This window comes from Pteropus medius, unplaced genomic scaffold, assembly GCF_902729225.1.
Source record: "Pteropus medius unplaced genomic scaffold, Ma_sr-lr_union100, whole genome shotgun sequence".
NCBI classification, from domain to species: Eukaryota; Metazoa; Chordata; class Mammalia; order Chiroptera; family Pteropodidae; genus Pteropus; species Pteropus medius.
Window position 1 is genome coordinate 63,777 of NW_024347793.1, and position 20,790 is coordinate 84,566.

General features: G+C 58.1%; 2 protein-coding genes, 2 long non-coding RNA genes and 1 pseudogene across 8 annotated transcripts; 3 read left to right on the plus strand and 2 right to left on the minus strand.

The window, feature by feature from the left end:
* The first annotated feature begins 6 nt into the window (after positions 1–6).
* Positions 7–4,491, plus strand: LOC120615361 (uncharacterized). Of its 4 annotated transcripts, none has more exons than XR_005656244.1 (4): positions 7–273; positions 925–1,062; positions 2,143–2,332; positions 3,622–4,491. It is a non-coding gene; the product is annotated as an uncharacterized LOC120615361 (long non-coding RNA). The 4 variants fall into 4 exon arrangements; XR_005656245.1 differs by having other exon boundaries at positions 925–1,024; XR_005656243.1 differs by lacking the exon at positions 925–1,062.
* Positions 4,492–5,320: 829 nt separating this feature from the next.
* Positions 5,321–6,856, minus strand: LOC120615362 (uncharacterized). The gene is made up of 2 exons (XR_005656247.1): positions 6,820–6,856; positions 5,321–6,325 (listed from the first exon to the last, which is right to left on the minus strand). It is a non-coding gene; the product is annotated as an uncharacterized LOC120615362 (long non-coding RNA).
* A 22-nt stretch (positions 6,857–6,878) lies between these two features.
* On the plus strand, positions 6,879–12,195 carry HMG20B (high mobility group 20B). Its single transcript, XM_039878330.1, has 10 exons — positions 6,879–6,944; positions 7,227–7,282; positions 7,601–7,709; positions 8,194–8,397; positions 8,981–9,101; positions 9,302–9,348; positions 9,583–9,655; positions 9,933–10,148; positions 10,906–11,038; positions 11,548–12,195. Exons 2-10 carry the CDS (start codon positions 7,245–7,247, stop codon positions 11,558–11,560), a joined length of 954 nt encoding a protein of 317 aa, XP_039734264.1. The 5' UTR covers positions 6,879–6,944; positions 7,227–7,244; the 3' UTR covers positions 11,561–12,195.
* A 1,278-nt stretch (positions 12,196–13,473) lies between these two features.
* On the minus strand, positions 13,474–13,592 carry LOC120615490 (uncharacterized; annotated as a pseudogene).
* Positions 13,593–14,958: 1,366 nt separating this feature from the next.
* On the plus strand, positions 14,959–20,664 carry GIPC3 (GIPC PDZ domain containing family member 3). Of its 2 annotated transcripts, none has more exons than XM_039878333.1 (6): positions 14,959–15,204; positions 15,980–16,165; positions 16,294–16,474; positions 17,273–17,385; positions 17,651–17,745; positions 17,858–20,664. In XM_039878333.1, the coding sequence occupies exons 1-6, from the start codon at positions 14,980–14,982 to the stop codon at positions 20,565–20,567; spliced, it is 3,510 nt and encodes a 1,169-aa protein (XP_039734267.1). In that variant the 5' UTR covers positions 14,959–14,979; the 3' UTR covers positions 20,568–20,664. The 2 variants fall into 2 exon arrangements, with proteins under 2 accessions (XP_039734267.1, XP_039734268.1); XM_039878334.1 differs by having other exon boundaries at positions 17,651–17,732; positions 17,858–18,153.
* Positions 20,665–20,790: the final 126 nt, after the last annotated feature.

Here is a 20,790-nt window from a genome sequence, read left to right on the forward strand (position 1 = left end):
CGACCGAGCCGCGCGGTCCTAGCGCCCGACGTTGCTAGGGGTTTGTTGGACCCCTCAAAGTTAGGGGCGACGCAATGGGCTCTCTTACCCAGACTCCGGCCGCCAGGCCCGCGCTACCCTAGCCTGCCTGCAGCTTTATGAGGCCTCATATGGGCCGGGGAGAACGGGGTGGGCTGGGGCGTGCGTGGGTTGCGGGGAAGCCCGAGCCCGAGCTCGCCACTCCTCGGAGTCCGGTGACTTCTCGGCCGGGAGAGACACAATCGGATGCGGAGAGTACGTATTAGTTCTAATTAATTAGTCATTAAGGATAATAATGGGGATAAATCATCGTAACACCCGCCGGCATTTAATGAGCGCCAACTGTGCCAAGCGCCCCACCTGGGTTTTCTCATCCCAGCTGGGCGGGAGGCGGAGCAAGCCTCTCCCATTTCACAGGCCAGGACGCGTGCACGCCCAGAGAGGGGAGAGGGTGCTGAGGGACGCACAGTGCTCACCTGACAGTGAGTCAGGTGCGTGCATTCTGCCGGCCCGAGCTCTCGCCCCCTTCCCAGTCTCCTCCAACGGACCACCCACGACTGGGTCACCACAAGTTCCTACAAGCTTTGGATGCAGGCCTCCCCGGGCCCCCAGGCCTCCTCCAGCAGTGATGTTAAACTGCGTGGCCAGAATCATGGGTTCCCGACCAATCCCACCCCCGCGAGCTGTTCCAACTGGGACAAGTTCCTTAGTTTCGTGGGGCCTCAGTCTCCGCGGCTCTAGAGTGGGTATGATGTGTGTTAAAAGTGATAGAAGTGTCATCTCTTAATATTTTCGGCCGGAAGACTTCTGAGCACCCCCTAGTCCGCTGTCAGTTATCACTCTAGGCTCCCACAGTGCCCTGGGCTGCCCCCGTTACAACCTAATATCTGCTCTCCCGTCTTGCAGCTGTAACCATCTGTCTGCCCCAATGAACTGTGATCCCCTCGGAGGCAGGGACCAGGGCAGTCTAAGTCACCGCATCGTCCCAAGCAATGCCCGGCACATAGTAGGAGCTCAAGAAATATCTGTTGAGACCACAGAATGGTGGTTACCAGAGGGGCAGGGGAGTGGGGGCGTGGGGACAAAGAGGGTCAAGGGGGTCACATACATGGTGATGTGACGGAAGGAGACTACACTTTGGGCGGTGAGCACTCAATGGAGTACACAGGCGCTGTATTATAAAGTCATACACCTGATATTTATATCATGTTATTAACCAGTGTCACCTCCAATAAGTTTAATTAAAATAAAAAATAAATATTTGTCAAATAACTGGATGGTGGACATACGGGCAGAGAATCAGAAATGTGCACAGATATCGGGAAACAGATGAGAACCTTGTATGAACTTGAGGCTCGAGCAGCCCAAGGGCGCCCAGCCGGACCGCAGCACTAACCCCCATATGAACTTGAGGCTCGGGCAGCCCAAGGGCACCCAGCCCGGCCCCAGCTCTAACGCAGACCACCCACTGCACCACACACTTGTATGAAAAGGAGCCTGAACAATGGGTGTGGGTGGGGTGCGGGGCTGGAGAGAGAGAACCGAGCAGGGGAAGAGGGGTGATAAGGATTGACCGCTCTGGAGGAGATAAAGGGATAAGGAAAGATAAGAACCTCAATTCTTTCCTTCCTGTAGGTCAAGCTCCCTTTAGATTTCTTCAAGAGAAATGAGAGACTTCTAAAAATTATTTCTAAAAATGAAAGACTATTGCAAAATCCCAGTTTAGGATTTTCATTGCCATTCCCCGCCTCCTGTCATCCCATGACACCCCTAGGCGATTTTACACCATTTGACGGCCATTTTCCAGACTGGCGTTCCCAGCCGGAGGGCTGGCCAGAGGACTGAGCGACAGGCACCTCCCATATCTTTGAGTTCTTTGTTCCCTGGCAGGGGAGGGTCTGGCCCAAGGCAAAACGGTGGCTCTGTGTTCAGTCTTCTATCAGCGTTCCGTGTGGGGCAGTCCCCCGTGGCAGGCAGCACATCTCGGGGGGCCTGGTCCTGTTGGTGCCAGCTATTTCCTGGCCCTGACTCTGTGGGGAAGGCAGAAGAGGCTGCCCCTGACTCTGGGGCCAACCAGGGAGGCGCCTCTGAGTCAGGTCATTCATTCATTTATTGTTTTCACAGACTCATTTGTTCAGTGGATCTGGCTTCGTGCTGAGCAATGTCGGAGCCCTGAAGATTTGAAACTTCTAGTCTGAGGAAGGGGGACAGAGCTGGACACTCCAAGTCCCCCCACAGTCAGAGCTGTGGCTGGAGGAACAAGACCCAGAAGGTTGACTGAATGGCAGATGAGGAGTCAGGACCTTACCCCGAGGTCAGCAAGGAGCTAAGGGGGAATTTTGAGAGAGGGTGGGAGAGGGGTCAAATAAAAACTCCTATGGGGTGGGAGTGGGCGGCTTATTCCCAGGCAGGCCTCAGCTGTGGGCAGCACACCTGCCCCGAGTAAGAGCAGGGTCGGAAGAGCAGGCGGATCAGAGAACGCCCTGCTACAAGGACGGAGATCTGGAAGGATAGATGAGTGCCCAGCCCTGGGACAGGACAGACTGATAGACGGGCCTGGGATCAGGAGCGATCCGTGCAGCCTTTGCTATGCCCAGAGCGTCCCCAGCTGCCCTCCGACGCCAAACCCGCGTCCCCTCTTCCCTGGCCAGAGATCAGATGTCCTGGTGGCCCGGGTCCAGCCTCCAGTGTTGCGGGGGGGAGTGAGAGTGGGGTGTTTCCTCTCATTCTCTCTCTGACCCAGGCCCAGGATGAGCAGAGGTAGCGGTGCAGGAGGGGGGAAGTGGAGGAAAGCAGGGGAAGGACTTCAAGGCTCAGCACCAAAGTCCTAAGATCACAGGATGGCTGAGGGGGCGGCGGAGCACGTGGCAGGCGGCTCTCCTGAGCGTCACAGCATCCCCGCCCTCCCCCCATTCGGCACCAGCAGCATCCCTCCTCCGGCACCGGGACAACCAAAAACGCCTCTAGACATCGCCCAGTATCCCCCGGGGGGCTAAATCGCCCCTGGATTGAAAGCCCTGCACTAGAAAATTCTCTGCAACAGGGGTTTGATTCTTGGTGGACAAGAGTAGCTTAAGGCTTTACGCAGCATGGACTAGCCAGGCCCAGCTCTGAGCGCCAGGTGAGAATTAAACTCAGTAAATCCTTTCACCAGCCTCATGAAGGTAGTTACTGTCCCACTTCACAGAAGGGCGAACTGAGACAGTTTTGATGAGTTGCTCAAGTCACACAGCTGGGGTTTGGCGCCACCTCCCTGAGCATCTGAGGGTCCAGCAACAGCAGCAGCAACAGGGTGCACCCTCTTCGGAGGCCTGAGAACTCTGTCCCCACGCCCCTTCATTCCAGCAGCTGCTACCTACTCCTGTACTTCCCCATTTCGTTCTCAGCCTTTCAACACCAGTTAAAACGATCCCCTGTATTAAATTCGCTATGTGAAAAAAAGCCCCAGGAGGGTTGGGGCAGCCCGGGAGAACGGCGCACACCCACACCCTGATTTTTCCTGGGGGTCGAGAAGAGTTGAACCCCCGTGTTGGCAAATAAGCATTAAACATGTAAATGGGAAGGGCCACGGCCCATTCATTTCGTGACTTCCTACCTACGCAGAGAAAGCAGTCCATGGGCCGCAGACAGCAGAGAGGAGACATTCGTCTGCCTTTCCTACAGAGTCAGGACTATTTCCTCATCCAGCGCCAACAACAGCCAGGGCTGTGACACGGGAAAGGACCCTACTGTGTATCAGTCAGGACTCGCTGAACAGGCGGTGGTCCAGTCCCGTTGAGGAATGTCACCCAGCCAGCGTCAGAGGGACTGAGGCACTGCTGAACACCTGACACATAAGGGCACTAGGAGAAAGGTTATAGCGTGAAGGGAGATTTCAGGTTGATGTTTGCAGCAAGAGAGAATACGCTCACAAAAGCAAGATCCGACCGCGTATCTTTTATAGGCATTTGCACGTGTGCGTGTGTGTGCATATGATCAGCTTTGCATGGTGTCCCACAAAATTCAGAGGAGGAAGTCCTAACCCCCAGGATCTCAGAATATGACCTTATTTGGGAACAGGGTGGTTGCAGATGCAATGAGTTGAGTCACACTGGAGTAGGCTGGGCCCCAGTAAGAGTATGACTGGTGTCTTACGCAAAGCGGAAATTTGGACCCAGACTCGTGCCCAGGGAGAACGTCATGTGATGACAGAGGCAGAGGTGAGACGATGATTCTAGAAGCCGAGGAATGCCAACGATTGCCAGGAAACCACCAGCAGCTGGGAGACAGCACGGAACAACTTCTCTCCTACAACTCTCGGTAGGAACCGATCCTGATCAAGTCCTGATCTTGGAATTCCAGCTCCCCGAACTGTGAGACAATAAATTTCGTTTGTATTTTCAATGGATCTCGGATTTCTAGGGCAATAGATTGGGACACTCTTCCCGGTTTCATAGTAAAAAAAAAAACTTCCAAATGAAGCGCAGAAATGAATGCAAAGAAACTAACACAAAATTATACGCCTTCAGACTGCTTCATGTTGACAAGAAAAACCAATTTATAATTTGGGGGCAAAAAGGATACTCTTTTAGATAAACGTATGAAGGATCTAAGTAGCATTGCATAAACGCTGCTCGTTGGCGGGGCTGTGTATGGATCACATGAATTGGAAAGAATACGCTTTTATTTTTCCTAGAAAACACCCATGTAGCAAGGCATTTTTCTTGGTGCCAAGGAGCTATAAACTGCTTTCAAAACCAGCCTCAAAACCTTTCATTTATTTCTGATGTGCAGGAAGAATCCTGAATTCCTTTTGTAGTACCTCGGGAGTGGAAAATGGTTTCTATGGCAACACCAAATCTGTCAATCAAGCAAAAGAGGCAGGGCTCTGAAGGTCTTTCCTGACTTCCAGGGCGGAGGCCTCCCAAGGATTGTTTTTAATCCAGCAGAGAGAGAGGCAAGGGAGGCATGGGAGATCACACAGCCGACGAAGCAACAGAGCAGGATCTGGAACGTGGATCCATCAAGATTCCAGGGCATATTCATCCTCTTAGCCAGATTTAACTCACATACCACACAACACCTCCCTTCAAAGTATACAACTCTGTGCTTTTTTGTATGTTTACAGAATCACACAAACCATCACCGCAGTCTATTTTTAGAACATTTTAATCACCCCCCAAAAACCCTCACCCCATAAGCGGTCACTCACCATGCCTATTCCACTAATTCTTTATCCCTAGGCAACCAGGAATACACTCTCTGTCTCAACCGATTTGCCTGTTCTGGATATGTTATATAAATGGAATCTTACACTGTGTGGTCTTTTGTGACTGGCATCTTTTCCTGAGCATCATGTTTCGAGGTTCACAGCTGTTGTAGCGTAAATCAGAAATTTATTCATTTTTATGGCCAATAATATTCCACTCTTCCACATACTCTTCCATTGGGCCACATTTTGTTTGTCTGTTAATCAACTGATGGGCATTTGGGTTGCTTCTCCTTTTTTGGCTATTGCGAATCTTGCTGCTGTGAACATTCTTGCACAGGTTTTTGTGTGGACAAGTGTTTTCAGTTCTCTTGGGTGGATAGCTAGGAGTGAAGCTATTGGATTGCATGGTGGCTCCATGTTTATTTAACCCTTTGAGGAGCTGCCAGACTGTTTTACAAAGCAGCCGCACCTGCCTGTTTAGAAATAGAAAGGATTCATTCGTTTATTCAACGAATATGTATGTATTGAGCAGCTCCTATGGGAACTGTTCTAGGTGCTGGGGATGGAGGAAACGGACATATGGAGAAAAAATAAGACAGGGTGTATGACGTGGGGTACAAGCCTGGGAAAGCCTCGCCCAGAGGTGATATTCGAGCAAAGACCTGAGGAGGTCAAGCTGTGAGCCAGGCAGATCTGGGGGATGCACACGCCAGGAGGCGAGAACAGCGAGTGGAAAGGCCCAGAGGTGGGAATGAATGAAACGGACATATTTGAGGAACATGGAGGAGGGGGAGAGTGGAGGGAGATGAGGTGATGTCGGCAGATAGTTTAAAATCTAATGGTCTATCGTGAGCACCCAGTGACCGATTCTGGCATTCCGGAAGCAGACGTAGCCCCAGCCCAGGCCATGAGAAGACCAGGCTACTGCTCCGGGGGGTCCCCAAGATCCCAGGGGAGAGCTTCCTGCTCTTCCATCTTCACGAGGTCCTAGCAACCTTCCTGTCCCACCACCTTTTCCCAAATGCTTGCAGCCCAGCTCCTGATCCGCCTGACTCAGCTCCTGGTCTCAGCTTCACAGCATCTCATCCTCCTGGTCCTCGACATCCTGCAATGTCCCTGTTGCACAGGAAGAAAAGCAACTCCTGCCTTCAGAAGCCCCTGGCTCATAGCAGGGCCAGGCACAGCGGGGCATCGGGGAACCTAAGTCCGGTCAATAAACAGGAAACTTCCCTGACAGGTTTTCAGGGTGCTAAGAACAGGTTCCACCTTGCCCCGGGGCAGGCGGCTGCCCCAAAGGTCCTTAACCCCTTCCCTAGCAACCTGCCGCCGTCCCCATGGCAACTAGAGCGGGGCCTAATCCGGCCACCGCAGGTTCCGGGATCCGGCAGGAGGAGGCCACGCCGCGCCTACTGGCCCTTTAAGAGGCTCCGCCCAGCGAGGCCTCAAAGCGTCCTGATTGGTCCCGAGAGTGGCCGAGCACAGCCGAACTTGATGCACCGCCCGCAGCCTTTTCTAGCCACCTCCCACGCGGCTCAGCCGCTGCCACAGCCAATCGCTGGCCGGCGCGCCGACCTTCATCTGCATGGCCACGCCCCAAGGAAAGGGCGTACCCAATCCGACCGCTAGCGAAGGCCGTCATTAGCATGCCGGGGGCGGGGAGGCGGGCAGGGGCGGGCACCGGGCGGTTGGTTGGAGCGTCGCAGCAGCGGAGAGGTCCGGGAAAGTTTCTGTGGAGGTGAAAACAGCCGCGGAACTCCGGGCCCTGCGAGGGGGCGGGGGCTTGGGGGGTCCCGGGGCCGGGGCGGGGCCCCTCCCAGGCTAGGGCGGGGAGGCCCAGGGCCTCCCGGGGGCCATTCGCCCAACAAAGGATTCCTGGGGCGCCCGCCCTGGAGGCCCTCCCAGCGCCCGGATTCGTCCCCACCAAGCGCTCCGGGCCCCGGCATTCCGGGGCTTCCCAGCCGGGCCCCGCTGTCGGCGGCGCGGGCGCCCCTCACTTGGCCACGCGTCTGCGTTCCAGGTGCGGCCAGGAGCGGCCATGTCCCACGGCTCCAAGCAGCCCGGCTCGGCCGCCGCGTGAGTGCGACATCCCCTCCCCCCAGCCCACTCGAGGCTTGAGTGCGACATCCCCTCCCCCCAGCCCACCCCGCCGGAGCTCCTCGACTCCCCGCCCCACCAGGGTCTTGAGTCCCCGCCACCTGGGCAGGCCCTCTCCTGGGCCCCCGGGGGCTTCTACCCTCCACCCCAGGCTCCAGTCCCTCCCCGGCGTCCCTAGTGGCTCCTTTAGTTCTCCTGATCCGATCTCGGGACCCTCACCCCCTGAAACCCCTGCTCCCAGGATTCAGCTCCGCTGTTGGGGTGGGGGGTGGTGATCCTGGCGTCTTGTGGCTCCAGGCCGGCTGGCAGCAAGGCTCCTGGACAGCATGGGGGCTTCGTGGTGGCTGTCAAGCAAGAGCGCGGCGAGGGCACGCGAGCTGGCGAGAAGGGGTCCCAGGAGGAGGAGGTGAGAGTCCCCGCACCGCGGTGGGAGAGGCCCTGGTTCTCGGTCTTGAAGCCCCGCCTTGGACTAGATTTGAATTCCCTGTGGCTCCGCCCACAGTCTAGATTTGTCTCCTGAGACCCCACCCCGAGGCACATGCCACGCCCCCAAAGGTTTACCATCAAATGCCAGCTCCTATCACTGCTCACCTCCCTGCGGAAGACGCCTTCCCCTGGACCCGTGGGGTCTTCCTCCAGCGCAAACCACGCCCATATTACAAAAGCCACACCCACAACAAACCAGCCCCAAACCCCTGTCCAGGGTGAAGCCGGGTCACAATCCTAGCCCTTGACCCAGGCGTACCTTCAGGCCTTTTAGGTTCTACCTCCTTGCTGGGGCCCCGCCCGCTTCTAGCCCCACCCACGTCTTCCAAAGCCCCACCCCTGCCCCTTTGGGTCCCTCCCCAGCCCACCAGGCCCCTTCCAATTCGCGTGGTCCGGTTCTGCAGCCAGTGAAGAAGCGCGGCTGGCCCAAGGGCAAGAAGCGGAAGAAGATCCTGCCAAATGGTCCCAAAGCACCGGTCACCGGCTACGTGCGCTTCCTGAACGAGCGGCGCGAGCAGATCCGCACGCGTCACCCAGACCTGCCGTTTCCGGAGATCACCAAGATGCTGGGCGCCGAGTGGAGCAAACTGCAGCCGGCTGAGAAGCAGGTGGGCGGCGGATGGGGCCGGCCGGGTACCACTGACCCCCCCCGCCATTCATTAGGACACCCCTGCAGCCACATTCCCCAAAGGACCAGGGGTGGAGGGTCCTTCTTCCTGGAGAACTGACCACCTGTGAGTCCGCCCCAGCTTGTTGGGGAGAGAGTGGCAATAGGCGAGAATATATCTAAAACTTAACCAGTATGGTTGAAGTAGTAGGGGTGTGGGCTGGGTGTTTACGTGAAACCTTTTGATGTTCAAAACCTTGTCATTTAAAAATTGTTAAAAAGTCAAGGGAAGGTAACAAAAACCACTACCGGTTTGCGTTCATAATTGGGACTCGGCAGGCAAAATGGGTGCGAGAGGGCAGCCTGGAGGTGGGAGCCTGCAGTCACTCAGACACCAGTGGGTGGCTTATAAAGGGGTGGGGAGCTAGGAGGTGCTGTGAGTAGCAGGCTGGGGGGGCGGGGTTTTGTCTGGAGAGTAGTAGGAAGCTCTGGGAAGGTGGAACCCAGTGTCGGAGGTGGAGGCCTGGCCTTGGAGGCCTCTCCCGCCCCCAAGCTGGGCCAGACCTGCTCATGCCGCCTGCCAGCGGTACCTGGACGAGGCCGAGCGGGAGAAGCAGCAGTACATGAAGGAGCTGCGGGCGTACCAGCAGTCAGAAGCCTACAAGATGTGCACGGAGAAGATCCAGGAAAAGAAGATCAAGAAAGGTGGGAAGGGCCCCCGCCCCCAGGCAGCCGAGTGCCTGCTCCTAGACGGGTGACTCTGGCCAAGCGACCCCCACCGTGGGGCTCACGTTGGGGGGGAGGGGGAGGAGGGTGTTCCAGGCACGGGGAACACCACGTGCAAAGCAAAGCGGGGTCAGAGGAGACCTGGGAGGCTGACACTGCCCTCCTTGCCCCCCCACCAGAGGACTCCGGCTCCGGGCTCATGAATACTCTCTTGAATGGACACAAGGTAAGCGCCCCTCCTCCAAAGAGAGCATCTGAAGGTCATTAGACCCCTGGGTGAAACGGGACCTATGCTCATGGGAGGAAATAAGCCCCCTTCTCCATCCTGTGCAAGCAGAGGCAGGGAAGCCACACCGTGGGGATGTCGTTAAATGGACTCAGAACCCCCCAAGCTTGGAGATGCCCCAGAGGGCGTTTGGCTCCCCCCTCAGAAAAGACATTGTCGTCTGTCTTGTCCCAGGGTGGAGACTGCGATGGCTTCTCCACCTTCGATGTCCCCATTTTCACCGAAGAGTTTTTGGACCAAAACAAAGGTGAGCGCCGACTAGGGGTTCTCGGGGGAAGCAGGTGTCAGGGGAGAGGGTGGGCCAAAAGGGCTCCGAGGCAGGAGGCAGTAGGTGGGGGGAATTTACCCTTAAAAGCCGAATCCTCTTCCTTGCCCGCCCGCCGTATGGCTCCGGGAGCTACCGGATGTGGCTTAGAAGCAGAGCAGTGACCGAAGGCTTGGGGGCGGGGGGCACAGCTCGGGCAAAGGCCCAGCAGAGGGAAAGGGAGGAAGCGCCAGGCCCTGACCCCGCTCCCCCGCTGCAGCGCGGGAGGCGGAGCTGCGGCGCCTGCGGAAGATGAACGTGGCCTTCGAAGAGCAGAACGCGGTGCTGCAGAGGCACACGCAGAACATGAGCAGCGCGCGCGAGCGCTTGGAGCAGGAGCTGGCGCTGGAGGAGCAGCGGACGCTGGCTCTGCAGCAGCAGCTCCAGGCGGTGCGCCAGGCGCTCACCGCCAGCTTCGCCTCGCTGCCGGTGCCGGGTGCGGAATCCCCGTCCCCGCCCGCTGAGTCCTGCCCCCGCCAACCCCGCCTTCTTGCCCTGCTAACTCCGCCCTCGGTTACCTGGAGCCCTGCTCCCATCAAGGGAGAGTCCCGCCGCTGCTGACTCCTCCAACCGCGCCGGGGACGGAGCGAGTTCCGCCCCTATGGCCCTGCCCCGCGAGCTCCTACCCTACTGGCTCTGACCGCCTCACTAACCGGGTCCCTCATCACCGGAACCCTGCTCCATAGGACCCCCTACCTGCCCCGAGTTTCGCGCGAGCCTCTCTCTCCCTCGGCAGCCAGCGCGCTCTGTGACCCGCCCTGTGGCCCCGCCCCTAGCACGCAAGCCCCGCCTCCCTGAGCGACCCGCCCTCATTAACCTTGGCCCTCCTTCCCCGCCTTTTCACTTGTCTTCTGCTGACCTTGGCTAATTCTCCCTCAATAAAACCCCGGTATCCCTCTCCTCTCCTGTTCCCTCTCTCCCCCCCCCCCATGTTCGCAGAGAAGAGATTGATCTTGCCCGGGCCAACTAACATCTGTCCCCCGCCCAAAGCTGACATTAACTTTCTCGGGTCCAGATGCCCTTGACCCCTCACCCGACCCCACTGACACGCGCCAAGGGCCTCCTCCCCAGGACCCTGCCCTTAAGAGACCCCGATCCTCTGACCTGTGCCCCTGTGGAGCCCAGACCGCGGCGCCACCCCTCCTCCCCGTTGAGTTCGGCTGATCAGTGCCCCTCCGCCCCGCGGTCTCCAGGCACGGGCGAGACTCCCACGCTCAGCACGCTGGACTTCTACATGGCCAGGCTGCATGGCGCCATCGAGCGCGACCCCGCCCAGCACGAGAAGCTCATCGTTCGCATCAAGGAGATCCTGGCCCAGGTTGCCAGGTGTGTGCCCAGGCTGTTCTGCTTCAGCCCGCGCAGCCCAGATGGGGCGGCCGAGCATGCGGCGCTGCCGCAGGCTGGACCTGCCTTGGTGGGCCTGGGCGGAAATGCCTGTATTTTGCCCTTCAGTGGGGTTCCGGGGTTCTGCGGGCGCTAAGGCGTGGGATCTGGCAGCTAGACCGTGCTCGAGGGCTCCGGTCCTGCAGGATTTACCAGGCGGGGCTTATTTAATGCACGTGGCTAAGGGCAGGACCACCTGGGGGGGGGGCAACACTGATCAGGCCGGGAACTGTATTAATGTTTCTGGGAGGGATCTGCCAGCCCCCCCTCTTCGCCGGTTATTCTGAGTGACTTCTGGCTGCCCAGGTTAGGTGGGATCAACTCCAGGCCCCCCACCCTGACATCTATTTGGACGAGCTGAGGGTGGGTGGCCTCTAGGGGGACCCAGTATGGGGGTGGGAACCAAGAGATGATGGGGTCCCCCATCATGACCCCCCTCTCTCCTGTCACAGCGAGCACCTATGAAGGCGTTGGCCACGCCCCTGCTCCAGAGAAGACCACGCTCTGGTCATGGTCCCACCCCCACCCCATGGAGAAGGGGTGGGGTCCATCCTTTGTGGCCAGACCCGATCCTGCACCTTGGGGGCTTCAGCCCCCCACTAAAATTTCTATAGCAGCCCTCTAGCTTTCGATCTCCCCAGCACCTGGAACCTAGAAGTCGCCTGCCATGCACAATGAACGTAGAACTCCATGGCCTCAGAAAGGCACGTCACACTACAGGGACATGGGAGCACCACACATGGGCAGCATAGCCAAGGACACAAGAGGGCCCACAGCAGCTCACACGCCCGGTGTGGGGAGGGTGACAGGCTACACCGGCCCAGGACTCGGGGCAGAGGAAACCCCCACGTGACACACCAGGAGGGCCCCCCCAAAGGCACTGACCATGGGTGCCCCGCACAGGCAGGCGCTCTGCAGGACACTCTCACCCTTGGGTGGGGCCTTCTGCTTATAGCCCTTGAATTCTTGCACCCCAGAATGGGGGGGGGTGTTGGTACTGACCACCCTGCCCCCATCTCACTGAAGGACGCTCGTGGAGGCAGCTCCTTTGCCATTGCTTAATCCAGAATTTTTAAATAAAGTAGAATTTGAATTTCAAACTTGTGTATGTTTTTACGGTGGCATGGACCGGAAGATGTGCCCAGGATCCCCCAAATGCCCCTGCTGGGGGTTCGAGGCCGGCCCACCCCCTCGCCCCCCAGCCCTTGGCAACCACAAATCCACTTTCTCTATGGACGTGCCTGTTCTGAACATTTCACACAAATGGAATCACACACCGTGTGGCCTTTTGTGTCTCTCACCGAACATCATGTATTCAAGGTTCGGTCAAGGTTGTGTCATGTGTCAGCACTTTATTCCTTTTCGTGGCCGAGTAATAGTCCCATGTGGGCATGGACCACGTTGTCTTTATCCATTCGAACATCCATGATGAACATCTGGTTGTTTCCACCTCTTGGCCGTTTTGAATTGCGCTGCTGTGAACATGCGTGGACAGGCTTTTGTTTAAACACCTGTTTTCAGTTCTCATTTTCATCCCGGAGTGGAATTGCTGGGTCATATGGTAATCCTATGCTTAATTTATTGAGGCATCCTCTCTGAGACTCCTGCCTTCAATGGAATATTTAAGACACCCTAAAACGTTTGAAAAATAATTTGACCAACACCTGTGTTACAGGTTGGATTATGTTGCCTCAAAAGATATGTTGAAGTCTTAGTCCCCAGAACCTCAGAATGAGACTTTATCTGGAAATAGGGTCACTGCAGATATAATGAGTTAAGATGAGGTCATTCAAGAGTAGGGTGGCCCCTAATCCAGTATGACGTGTCCTTATAAGAGAGGAGACAGCTGCGTGATGACAAGGCAGATGGTGGAGGAACGTCAGCTGCCAAGGAACGCCAAAGATGGCCAGCCGCCCTCAGGAGCCAGGAGACGCGAGGAGGGGTCCCTCATGGGTTGTGGGGAGCGCGGTCTTGCTGACGGCCCGATTTCAGACTTCCAGGCTCCAGAACTGTGAGGAAAACCTGTTTTAAGCGCCCCGGTTCATGGCGCTTCGTTATGGCAGCCCTGGGAGACTGATACACGCAGATATTGTCACTGTCTCCCCAGGCGTGAACTGAGTCTCAGCTCCTCCCTGGCACAGGCACCCCCATTTCAAGTCTGGAGTTACCATTCCTGGGCAGGTCTTTACATATTTTGGTCATTTTGGGTTTTCAGTTCATTTTTTGAAGGTTTTATTTTTATTGTTATTTTTAAATTTATTTTTTAGGCGAGGCAACCCTTGGTTGACCTCACAGATTGCAAGGACCCTGTCAGCTTACAATCCCTTACTTTTTTATTTTTTACGCCTACAGGATCCCTTCCTTTTTTTAATTTTTTATGCCTACAGCACCTGGTCTTCCTAGGTGGCCTCTCATCCAAGTACTAATCGGGCCCGACCCTGCTTAGCTTCCGAGATCAGACGGGATTGGGCTTGTTCAGGGTGGCATGGCCATAGACTTTTTGCAGGTTTTAAAGTGTACTATTCTGTGCTTTCTGGTGTATTCATAGAGTTGTGCAACCATTGGCACAACCTAATTCCAGAACATTCCATCACCCTGGCCCCTTTAGTAGTCACCCCATCCCCCTCTCCACTAATCCACCTTCTGTCCCTGAGGACGTGCCTGTTCTGAACATTTCAAGTAAACAGAATCACGCACTGTGTGGCGCCCGTGTCTGGCTTCGTGTGCTCAAGGCTCATCCACATTGTACTGTGTGTAACATTTTGCAAGTTTTTAAACTTGAAATACATTTTCTTCCATCATCCAAACCTTCTGTGACTTGACTTTTTCCATCCATGTCCGGTTTCTGGGATTCTCCCAGGGCAGGGGGCCCCTCTCTTACGCTGCCTTACAGGATTCCACTTCTGCTTTTGCTTATTGAGCCCAAATTTCTGATGTCTAGAAACTCTCAGGAGATTCTCACAGACCCTTTCTGGTTTGAGAGCTAGGGGACCATTCATTCACCCCCCACACTCACCCCCAGGCACTGGGCAGCAGGATACAGCAGAGGAACAGGAGACCAGAACCCCTGCCCTTCTGGAGCTGACGTTCCAGTTGGAGAGACAGGACACAAGATTAGTAAATAAAATATCTGATATGTCAGGTGATGCTCAAGGCTGGAGGGGTGGCAAGGCAACTGGGAAGGGAGCTTGGTAGTGGTGAGAGGAGGTGACATTTGACCAAAGAGCTGAGGGAAGTGAGGGACGAACCACATGGAGCTCTGGGAGGTTTTCCAGGCAGGGGGTGCAGCACATGCAAAGGCCCTGGGGCAGGACCTTGCTGGCTGTCTGAGGCTGAGTGAGGAGGCAGAGTGAGGCAGGTGGGGAGAGGGAGGAGGTGAGAGCAGGGAGGGGAGGGAGGCAAGTCATACAGGGCCTGTGGGCTGCAGGGAGGACTTGGGCTTTCCTCCTGAGGGACTCGGGAGCTCTGGAGGGCTGAGGGCACAGATGGGCCAGGATGAGTCTCAGGTCATACCAGGGCAACCATCGTACCACTTCCTGTTACAAGGGTTAAGTGAGCGCCTTGCAGACAGTGAGCGCTCTGGAGCGCTCAGCTGTCCGCGCCCATATTTGTGATCCATGTTTTTCCCACGCCACATGTCAGAGCCCAGCGGACCGCCCGACATCCCCAGGGAGTGCGCAGCTGGCCCTGGCAGGGCCCAGACACCTGAGGCCCGCCCTACCCCACCCCTGCATCTCGTGGTGTCACCTTCCAGGGAGGCTCGGGTTCCTGGATCCCCTTACACGGGCAGCTCGGCTGTCGGGCCCTGGGCCGGGGGAGGGGAGGCTGCAGGAAGCGGCGGATCCGGCAGAGGCGGTGGCCCGGGTGGCCGAGCTCCTCCGGCCATGGAGAGCGCAGCGGCCCGCGAGGCCCCAGGGGCCGAGGCCCCACGCCCGCCCGCGCCCCCACCCTCACCCTCCGAGCCCCCGGCTGCGCCCCGCGCCCGCCCGCGCCTCGTCTTTCGTACGCAGCTGGCACATGGCAGCCCCACGGGCAAGATCGAGGGCTTCACCAACGTCCGCGAGCTCTACGCCAAGATCGCCGAGGCCTTCGGGATCGCGCCCACTGAGGTGAGGACCCTGGACCCCCAGCGCCCGAGATTCACCGGGCTGACCCGGGGTGGGGGTGGAGCCTGGACCCCTGGACTGAGGGTCTCGGATCCCTCATCGCCGTTTTGGGGGCCCCAATCTTCAGATATCAGAGACGCACCTCTCAGAGCCAGAGGTGCCCATACCCCGGCGACATCCGCTTTGCGCGTCCGGCACAAAACATGAGCAAGTTTCAGGCTTAGTGGGTCCCTAGATCGCCCGGGAACCCACTCTACCCGCCCAGCTAGGGCGGATCCCAGAGCTCAGAAAAGCACGTCTGTGGTTCGTGGGCACGGCTGGGGGTTGGGGGTAGGGGCTGGGAGCTGGGGGCTGGAGCTCTAGGCAGCCCCTTCCAGGTGGGACTTGCAGGCCAGGCTGTGGGACTGGGCTGCCGCATATATATGCACCTGCAGACTTGTGGGGCGCCAGTAGATTCAGAAAGACCTGGAAAAAAAAAAGGTCTGAGGGTCAGGGCCCAAGAGAGTTAAAATTGGAAGTCTGGGATGGGGGTGTGGAGAGGGGGGGGTTTCTTCCTGCCCGTAGATCCTCACTCTGCTCCCCATTCTAGGGGTCCCAGTCTCCCCACACCCCATTCCAATGGCTGAGATCCTGGTGGCCGGGTGACTGGGTCAGTTTCATGCCTCTTTGTGCCTCGGCCTCCCCATCAGGCCCCTGATCCCATGGGCGGGTGATTCTGCGCAGACGGTGGGGGACCAGCACTGTCACTGACCCTGGACTCCCCCTCCCCTCGGGACAGATCTTATTCTGCACCCTAAACAGCCACAAAGTGGACATGCAGAAACTTCTGGGCGGCCAGATAGGGCTGGAGGACTTTATCTTTGCGCACGTACGCGGCGAGACCAAGGAGGTGGAAGTCACCAAGACGGAGGACGCCCTGGGGCTGACCATCACGGACAACGGGGCCGGCTACGCTTTCATCAAGGTGCCCGCGGTGGGGGTCGGGACTTCCGGGTGCTCGGTGACCTGGGGCGATCCGCCGCCGCCTTCCGGTAAAGTGGGCTTCGGGAACCTAGGGGTGGTGGCCCCTCGAGTGACTCTGGGTCCCTGCAGAGGATCAAGGAGGGCAGCATCATCAACAGAATCGAGGCCGTGTGCGTGGGTGACAGCATCGAGGCCATCAATGACCAGTCCATCGTGGGCTGCCGCCACTACGAAGTCGCCAAGATGCTCCGTGAGCTGCCCAAGTCCCAGCCTTTCACCCTGCGACTGGTGCGGCCCAAGAGAGCCTTCGGTGAGGGCCACCTGGGGCCCTGGGGCCCGGGGCAGGCGGGTGGGAGGAGCTTGTCCTGAATGGCTTCTCTGGATGCTCAGGACAGCACGAGGTGGGGGGGATGGGGCAGGATGGAAGGTTCTGGATGTCTCTGATGGCATGACAGGGAGCTTCTGGCGCTGTGTCGGGAACAGGTAGGTAGTTTATTGTCGTAGTTCGTCTGGCAAAGCCAGGAAAGGATGAGGAGGTGTCCAGATCTATTTTGTCACCTGGCCGGGAGCTCTTACAGGACTCCTGTGAGGCTACAGCGTTTTAGAGGATGGTTTGCAGTGTGAGTTGCAGGATGGCACTTTTCGAAGAGAAGTCGGCACAGCCTTCTCCCCTCATCGTGGACTGGCGCCCAGAGCAGCACTGCTGCAGAACCAGGGCTTCTAGAGGCATCCCAGTGCCTCTGGAGAACGGTCCCAGGGAGCGTGGGACAGGATGAGATTCTCCATCTACCCTGTTTCATAGCAGGGGACTCTGGAGGCCATACCAAAAGTTAGGAACAGCCCGTCCCAGAGCAAAGACTTGACTAGATCAACCCTCTGGCCGCAGGAGTGTCCTAAGCATCCTTTCTAGAGAGTCACTTTAAGACGAGGAGGGAGATTTGGGGGAAGAAAGGGTTCCAAGAGAAGTCTCTGAAGATACACCCATGGGTGTAGGAAGGCCTTTGAAGGATAAGAAGGTTCTGGAAAGTCTCAGCTGGTGGCTTCCCAGTGTTTACAAAGAGTGGATCGACTCGGCACACGTGCCCTTCCCCCACTCTGTCCCCTCCAGATATGATTGGCCAGAGGAGCCGGAGCAGCAAATGCCCCATGGACGCAAAAGTGACCAGCGGGAGGGAGACGCTGCGGCTCCGTTCTGGGGGGGCTGCCACAGTAGAGGAAGTGGTGAGTGAAGGGGGTCTTCGGGGGCTCTCGCACCTGCAGCGCTGCTGCTGAGTCAGCGTGGTCTTGGGTAGACCTGCTTCGCCCAGCCTCGGTTTCCCCATCTGCCAGCTGAGTCCCCGTGGTGAGGCAGGGCCATAGTGTTCCTGCTGGAGCATTGACATGTGAGGTCCCAGCTTGCCTCGCCCAAGGGGTGGGGGCCCAGGAGGGTATTGGGCTGGAGGGATCCGAGGTTCTGACCCTCTGCTTTGTCCCCCTACGCCTCCAGCCCAGTGAATTTGAGGAGGAGGCGTCTCGGAGGGTGGATGACCTGCTGGAGAGTTACATGGGCATCCGGGACCCAGAGCTGGGTAAGGGGCCAGGGTAAGCCGGGTGGACCCTGGGGGGAGGCTAGCCCATGGGAGGAGGTAGGGGCCTCAAGGGGACACTGGGGCTCCAGGGGCACCCTCACCCACTTCCCCTCCCACTCCGGCAGCGTCCACCATGGTGGAGACGTCCAAGAAGACGGGGAGCGTTCAGGAGTTTGCGCACCATTTAGACTCCGTCTTGGGCGAGTTCGCCTTCCCGGACGAGTTTGTGGTGGAGGTGTGGGCCGCCATCGGCGAGGCCAGGGAGGCCTGTGGCTAGTCTGCCCCGGGGCCAAGCGCAGCCCCAGCCCAGAGCCCAGCCCCGAGCCCCAGCCCTGCCGGCCGGTTCCCGAAGCCCCACACTGCTCCAGAGCCCAGCCCAGGTCCGAGATCCAGCCCCCCTCTAGAGCCCATGCCACCTCTGAGGCCAAGTTCATTTCTGGAACCTCATCTGGTTCCGAGACCCAACCCAGTTCTAGAACTCAGCCTGCCTCTAGAACCCAGGCTAGCTCTGAGACCAAGTTCACTTCTAGACCCCAGCTCAGTTCTGAGACCAAGCCCTGTTCTAGACCCCAGGCTACTCCTGGGACTAAGTTCATCTCTAGAACACAATGTAGTTCTGAAATCCAACCCAGTTCCAAAACCCAGGCCTCCTCGAGAACCCAGGACAGCCCTGAGGCCAAGCCATGTGCTGGCATCAAGTCAAATTCTGGAACTCAGACATGTTTTAAGGCCCAGCCCAGCTTCGACAGCAGCCCCGGTTCTGGAAGTCAGCCCAGCTCCATGACCAAGCCCTTCCATAAAACCCGACCCGACTCTGGAACTCAAGACAGCCTCATGACACAGCCATACCTGGACACCCACCCTAGCTCGGGAGCACCAGTTAGCCGTGAAACCCGGGTGGGACTCGAGAGGCAGCCCGGCTGCCGAGGCCAGGCCAGCACAGGATTCAGAGACAGCTCCGAAACTCAGCCCTGTTCACAAACGCAGACCGGCTCAGGAAGCCAGACACGTGGAGCAGCTCGCTCTGGATCCAGACCCCAGCCTGGCTCTAAGACCTGGTTGCACTCAAGTGCCCACCCCTTTTCTGGGGCCCGGTCCAGCTCTAGCAATGAGTCCAGCTCAGAGACAGAGCCCAGCTCCAGATCACAGCCTAGTGCTTCGACCAGGGCCATCCCCGGGACTCAGACGCACTCTGCAGCGCCATCCGCCCCCGAGGCACGGCCCGTCCCCTGGGCTCAGCTTGGCACAGATTCCCGCTCTCTCTGCAGTGGGCCAACCAGCCCTCAGACGCCACCCAACTCTGCGGCCCAGACCGACTTCGAGGCCCGGCCAGTTTCCGGAGCACAGCCTGGCTCTGAAATCACACCCGGCTCCAAAACACAGTCAGTTACTGAGATCCAGCTGAGTTCTGGAACCCAGTCCGGTCCCCAGACCCAGACCGATACAGCGACAGCCTTAAGGTCCACAACATTGTCTAGCTCCGGGAGCAGGTCCAGCTCCACCGCCCCGCCCAGCTCAGCCCAACCGGCCTCTGGGACTCGGCCCATCTCAGAAACCCTGCCGGGCCCTATATACCGGCTCCAGGCCACAGCCCGAGGAGGCTCTGGTACCGAGCTGGACTGTGGCAAGCAGACTAGCTCAGGAACCCAGCTCAGCTCTGTGACCCAGCTCAGCTCCCAGCTTCAGGTCAGCTCTGAGGCTCAACTCACCTCAGAAACCCAGACTAGGTCAAAAACACAGCTCAGCTCTGGAAGCCGCCTTGGTTCTAGGACCCAGCCTGTTTCTGGAACCCAATCCAGCTTCAGAACCCAAGCCAGCTCAGGAACCCAGCTCAGTTCTGAGACCCAGCCCAGCTCTGGGATCCAGACCAGCATAAGAAGTCAGTCCAGCCCTGGAGCCCAGGCCAGCTCTAGGATCCGGTTCAGCTCTGAGACTCGAGCCAGCTCTGAAACCCAGACCAGTTCCAGAACGCAGCCCAGCCCTGGAACCCACCTCAGTTCTAGAACCCAGACTGGTCTTGGAACTCATCTCGGTTCTGAGACTCAGGCCAGCTGTAGAGCCCAGCTCGGCTCCAGAACCCAGCCCAGCTCCAGGATCCAGTTCAGCTCTGAGACCCAGACCAGTTCTAAAACCCAGACCAGTTCCAGAGCTGAGCCCAGCACTGGAATTCAGTGCAGTTTCAGAACGCGGCCCGGTTCTGAAACCCAATCCAGCTCCAGAACACAGACCAGCTCAAGAATCCAGCTCAGCGTTAGAAATGAGCTTTGCCCACAGACCCCTGGCCTTGAACCTAGAACTCAGCCCGACCCCACTCCCCAGCCCGACCTCAGCCCCCAGACCCATCACCCAGAGCCCCGACTCTGGTTCCCAGCAAAGTCCGTCAGCCTCCACCTCCGTCCCACGATCTGGTACTTAGAACCCAGGTGGACACTGGCCTGGCCCCACTGCCACAGGCCCCTCCCACTTCCCAGAAGCCAGCCCTTTCCCCCAAGCCACAGCTGGGACCTCATAGGTCCACCCCACCCACCTCATCCCTCATCCCTACTTCTGCCTCCAGGGTGGCCCTCATGCAGTCCCAGCCCCAGGAACCCCCTGCTCAGGGGCCTGGCCTCTCCCCCTCACTCAAGAAGTTGGGAACTGCTTCGTCGGGGTCGGAGACCCTCCCCCAGCACGGTGGGCTGTAGCTTGGGGTTGTGGCCCCAATGGACAGCATCCCCTCTCCTGCCCCTCCCAGACCAAGTTCCTCCAGAAGCAGCAGGTGACCTTGCTCCGCCCCAGGCAGGGGGAAGGAGAATGGAAAGGGGCTTCGGTTTCACTGGCTTCGGCAGGTTGTAAGCAGATCCCAGGTCTGCGCAGGGGAAAGGAGGCGGGGCATGGCTTGCTCTTCATGTACCCCGAGGGCTCCTGGGGAATAAAGGCGCCTCCCACTCCTGCAATGCAGCCAGGTGTGTTGTTTTGGAGGGTGTTTGGGGGACAGCGAAGGAAGGGGTAGGTGTGAGGGCCTGGGGGGCTGCTCGGGCACCCGCTGCGTGCCAGGTGCTTTGTAAGTCCTCACTGC